Source organism: Aythya fuligula, chromosome 6, assembly GCF_009819795.1.
Source record: "Aythya fuligula isolate bAytFul2 chromosome 6, bAytFul2.pri, whole genome shotgun sequence".
In the NCBI taxonomy this organism is placed as follows: domain Eukaryota; kingdom Metazoa; phylum Chordata; class Aves; order Anseriformes; family Anatidae; genus Aythya; species Aythya fuligula.
In genome coordinates this window covers 8,831,004-8,835,655 of record NC_045564.1, presented here as the reverse complement: position 1 = coordinate 8,835,655, position 4,652 = coordinate 8,831,004, and the positions used below count along the sequence as shown (strand labels likewise).

General features: G+C 53.3%; 1 protein-coding gene across 1 annotated transcript; it reads right to left on the bottom strand.

Annotated features, from left to right (window-relative positions):
- Nucleotides 1–3,022: 3,022 nt before the first annotated feature.
- Nucleotides 3,023–4,110, bottom strand: LOC116490456 (interferon lambda-3-like). The gene is made up of 5 exons (XM_032189584.1): nt 3,949–4,110; nt 3,727–3,801; nt 3,490–3,633; nt 3,300–3,380; nt 3,023–3,118 (listed from the first exon to the last, which is right to left on the bottom strand). Exons 1-5 carry the CDS (start codon nt 4,108–4,110, stop codon nt 3,023–3,025), a joined length of 558 nt encoding a protein of 185 aa, XP_032045475.1.
- Nucleotides 4,111–4,652: the final 542 nt, after the last annotated feature.

Below are 4,652 nucleotides of genomic sequence, written 5' to 3'. Positions count from 1 at the left end.
AAACACGAGCATCGCACTTTCATATGAGATCATTAGAGGCTGACCTCTCACACCGCCCCCAAAAGTGGCTGTGGAGCATCGGAGAGGATGCTGTGTGACAGGAGCTGTAGCAATGGGCCCTCACGCTATTGCAGCTGCTAATTTGGGGCTAGATAGCTAAGAAAAAGTGCATCTTTCTGATGTGAGGCACCTGGGGTGGTGGCCACATGCAGGGCTTTGCCTCCCGCACCCTTCAGCTCGCATCCGCTGAGAGCCGTCTGGAAGAAGAGCAGATCCCTGTAATGTAATTGTGGTCACAACGGCAACATCAGAGCGTTTTTCCACACGCCGCTTTAATGAAGTCGCATTAAAAAGGGGTTTTAGGAGTTCTTGCAGTGTCACCTAATGGGAAGCCAGCCCCTAAAGTCACCGTGGGTGGTTTGTGAGCAGAGCACCGGGGAAGAAACATGCCAAGAACAGGGGAAAACGGCCCCGTAGGCTGTGTCTCCTGATGAGCAGCTGGGATTTGGTGTGTATTTTATAACAAACAACCTTGCAAGCCTCTGATTAAATCAATGTTTCTCTGCTGATACCTATCAGGCACGGCAGTGACCTGGAGTTTAGCTGCTGCTTCCTCGGAGCACTGCTAAAACCAGGGAACGAAACACTGGGGTGATGCTCTGATTACAAGGCCACGTTTTGCCTGCAGCCCCAGGACAAAAGAAAGAACCTTTCTTCCTCCTGGTTTGTTATTATTTGCCTTTTCATCTTCATTTTTTTTCAGTGAAGCTTTTCTCCATCAATATTTCTCATTCATTCCTTCTCAGAGGTCATTACCTTTGTCTGTCCAGTCCATTAGTGCCGACCCTGACAGCTTCAGGCTGTTTATCCGAAACAGGCAGAGGGCTTTGCTGCAGCCAAGGCGAGGAAATGGGGCTGGGTTGTGGCAGCAAAGGTAATGCCCAAAAAGAAACTTCTGGAGTGCAAAGGAAGCAAGGAAGGCGATCGTTACTAGCTCACACAGCAGCCTCGAGTCCCAGCAGCTGTCAGCAGCCACCTCTCAGCCTGTTCTTCTGGTGCAAAGCACTGGGAAAAAAAGAAAAAACAAAAACCAAACAACAGCCTCTCAGGTAGCTGCAAGTCATCCGCACAAAAAGGTGAAGGTTTTTTGTCAAATGATCTTTCATGTCAAAGCAGATTGAAAGCAATTGGGTTTCCTTGAATCCCCAAGCCCGTGACTAAACGATTCCTGGTCCCAGTGTGATTTCTGAGAGATGGGAGCTGTTATTCTGAATTATGAAATGCAGTGAAATGAAGCAGGAGGAGTTACAACATCGAGAGCACCAGCAGCTAGCGTATTAGTAAGCAAGGAGCTCACTAGTGATTAAGGTTTTTGTTTTGCTTTAAACAGAGCGGCTTGAGCTATCGTTACAGTGCTGCAGTTAGAGAACTCGATCTGTAATCCTCTATCTTGATCTCTTTCAGGAACAAAAGAGATTGAAAGAAAAGCCCTGCCCAGGCAGCAGCAGGAGGCACAAGCAGCTGCAGCGTTTGTCAGCTGCCTTTTGAGCCAGCCAAGTTTAAGAAGCTCAGACCAGGAAGAAGGAAGACATCCACGCTGGAGGTCAGTAAGGGCACCTGGAGCATCTCGCTCCGGAGCAGGCACTTCACGACTTTTCCTGATAGGCACAGCTCACAGACACATTTTGGGTTTGCTGCAAAGACAGCCAAGCACTTTTACCTGGCAAGGGTCTTCCCATAAGGCTCAGGGTACAAAAACAAGTGGCAACAAACCCCACAACCCACTTTTTTTCCCCTCCACCCTTAACTCTCAGACTTCTCTGCAACGTGATGTCTTTCACGTGGGGGAGGCAACGACAGCACAAAGTGGCTGTTCCACAACAAGCTGGATAAGGCTTTTCCTCCCCTCCAATAGGAATAAAATAATCTTGAGAAAGGCCTTTCTTCATAGCCCACTTATACCCCTGTGTAAGAACCAATTCCCTCTGTTTTTTTACCTGCTTTTTCAGGTCCTTAAAGCTGTTTTCCTACCAAAGCGATGGGCCGTCAGTTTTCATTTTCCTAGCCATGCTTCATGCTGCAAAATCCCTCTTCCTGGAAATGCTCGTGACTCACCCTGACCTGTCCCCGAGCAGCCTGCGCTGACTCCAGAGCTGGACCAGATGCTCTTCAGGTCCCTTCTGGCCTGAATGGGTCAAGGCCATAGCTCAGAGTCTCCAGGAAAAAGAACTAGAGGCTTATTTTGGCCACTCCTCGTGCAAAATGCCCTCAAAACCAGCACAGTCCCACAGATGATTATCTTTCTTCTTTAATTCCAGTATTAAAACACCCTCTGGCAAAACCTCTTCTTCCACAACACTCCCTTTGCCCACCCTTTACTTGTATCTGCAGCAGAGGAACGAGCAAATTGCTCGCAGCTGTGCAGAAGTCTCCAGGGTGAGCCAAATCCCCTGCAGCCAGCACCTGGGGGGTCCCTTCCCCTCGGTGTCCCCCTGCAGCACCATAAATCTGGCATCAGCAGGTGGACCGAGGTGTTGCCCATTTCTAAATGCCCAAGTTTCTCTGTGGTGTCCTCCCCACCCCTAAATAATTCCGACAGGATGATATTATAACAAAATATAGGGAAGACAGGATGGCGGCTTGTCAGTTTTATGGTATCTGTTTTATTTTTCATGTTAAATAGCGTACAAAAATATATTATCTATGCAGGCAAACATACATAATACAGTGTGCAATAAATAGCAAGCTCAAAAATAGATTTCTTTAAAAACAGTCAGTGTTCTGACAACCAGCAAAACAAAGACATGCAATAAATAATAAATTCTGAGCAGTGCCTGTCAGAAGGGGCATTGCTTTACATCTTCCTAAGACGTTATAAATACGCAATTAAAAAATATAATAAAAAAAATAGACAATAACTGAGAAGACTTAAAAAATCGCTCCCTGAGCTCACGTAAAAAAGCCAAGTGCTTAAACAGGAAAACGCAGCCGGGCGTCCGTCAGGCAAGGCAGGAAGAAGAGGCTACGTGCACCGGTCCGGAATGGCCACGCAGCCCAGGTCGTGCAGCACTTGGAAGAGGTGGACGATGGTGGAGTACTCCAGGCAGCTGGCGGTCTCCTGGGGAGGGAAAAGAGGAGGTGAGCACACCGCGGGCACGGATGGGGCTCGAGCCATGGCTGGGGGCACCATGGGGAGGCCTTTCTGGCTGCTTCTTAATGATTTGGACCCAAAGTGGTGTGGTGTCTGCCAGGGGGCTCCTGAAACCCCATCAGCCTTCTTCCCCAGCCTCCTGTCTTACCGTCTTCTTGGCCGTCTCCAGCTTCTGCAGCCAGTGCCTCAGCTTCCCAGAGGGCTGATGCGAAGGAGCCTCAGCGGCCACCTGCAAGGAGAGCGTGCGGGTAAGGACCGGCGATGCCCCACGGCACTGCCACTGGCACTCGTCAGTGCCACCGAGCTGGGGCCACTTCCCGACCCAGGGGGACACTCACGCAGCCTCGCAGGTCCTCCCGGGCTTGGGTGAAGAAGGCCAGGGGCTGCTGGCTCTTCTCGGCCAGCTTGTGGACCGTGGGGTGTGCCAGCACGGCGATGGTGAGGTCCAGCTCGGCTTCCACCAGGAGGAGTCGGTCGGGCACCTGCGGGCAGGAGCGGGGTGGTTACGGACCCTGATGGAAAGCCACCCCGGGGGGTGGGTGGAGGGGGTCTCCCTTCCCTGGCGTCACCCTTACCGACAGCTCGTTGGGTGTCCACTTCCGATTGAAGAGCCTGGTGCTGCATTTGGAGTCCTTCGGCATGATGTCCTCCTGTAACACAAGAGGGGTTGGGGGCAGGTTAGAAAGCTGCCCTTTGGCTTGGGGCTGCATTGTGCGACCCCCGTCCCCCTCCTGAGCTCTGAAACCAGGACGAGATTCAGCCCAGCCCCGCAGCCCCAGGTTGCTGTCGGTACTCACGTAGTACTCCCTAAACTTCAGCACCTCCGCCAGCTCGGAATACGCCGGGGATCCGTACTGGGAGAGGCGGCAGCTCTTCTTCAGGGCAGCCTGGGGGAAGGCGCCCGCCAGCAGGGGCCCCAGGCCCACCACCAGCACCGCGGCGAACACGGGGCACAGCATCTTCGTGTCCAGCTGCGACGAGGATGCAAAGATCCAGAAAGACGGGAGGAGGAGGAGAGGACGACCGGTGTGCGAACCCACGAAATCCCTCGAGACGCCTCGAGTCCTCGTTTCTCGTGTCCAGAGCTGTGCTGTCTCTCGATCCTGCCGCTCTGCCCCATCTCCCCGGCTTTTAAGCAGCCGGGCAGTGCCGCGCTTTCACCTTGGCAGGAAAACCCGCGGCGCGGCGGCTCCGCGACAGGAAAGTGAAAGCGCCGGGCGAGGAAAGCCCAGGCTGCAGGTGTGCCTGCAGGTGAGGGCACTGCGGGGACGTGGCGGCTGGGAAGGGGCTGGGGGTGTGGTGGGATCCTGCGGTGCCGCGTGTGGGTTTTCTTCTCCCTCTCCAGCGGGACGTGGGAAAGGCGAACGCGGCGCTCCCATGGCAGCCGCACAAGAACACGCCTGCACAAGGAGAAGCTGCGCCTTCCTCGGGGCAGCCTGAGCCCTGAAGCCATAGTCACACTCCGGTTTGTGCGTTCGTTCATCAGCGCTTGTGACAAAAC

Excerpts from the sequence above, each read along its gene's own strand:
- LOC116490456 (XM_032189584.1), bottom strand. The coding sequence starts at position 4,110 with ATGCTGTGCCCCGTGTTCGCCGCGGTGCTGGTGGTGGGCCTGGGGCCC. Across the intron at positions 3,634-3,726 it reads GGACACCCAACGAGCTGTCG|GTGCCCGACCGACTCCTCCT; the intron begins GTAAGGGTGACG and ends TCCTGCCCGCAG. Across the intron at positions 3,381-3,489 it reads GGGAGGACCTGCGAGGCTGC|GTGGCCGCTGAGGCTCCTTC; the intron begins GTGAGTGTCCCC and ends CTCTCCTTGCAG.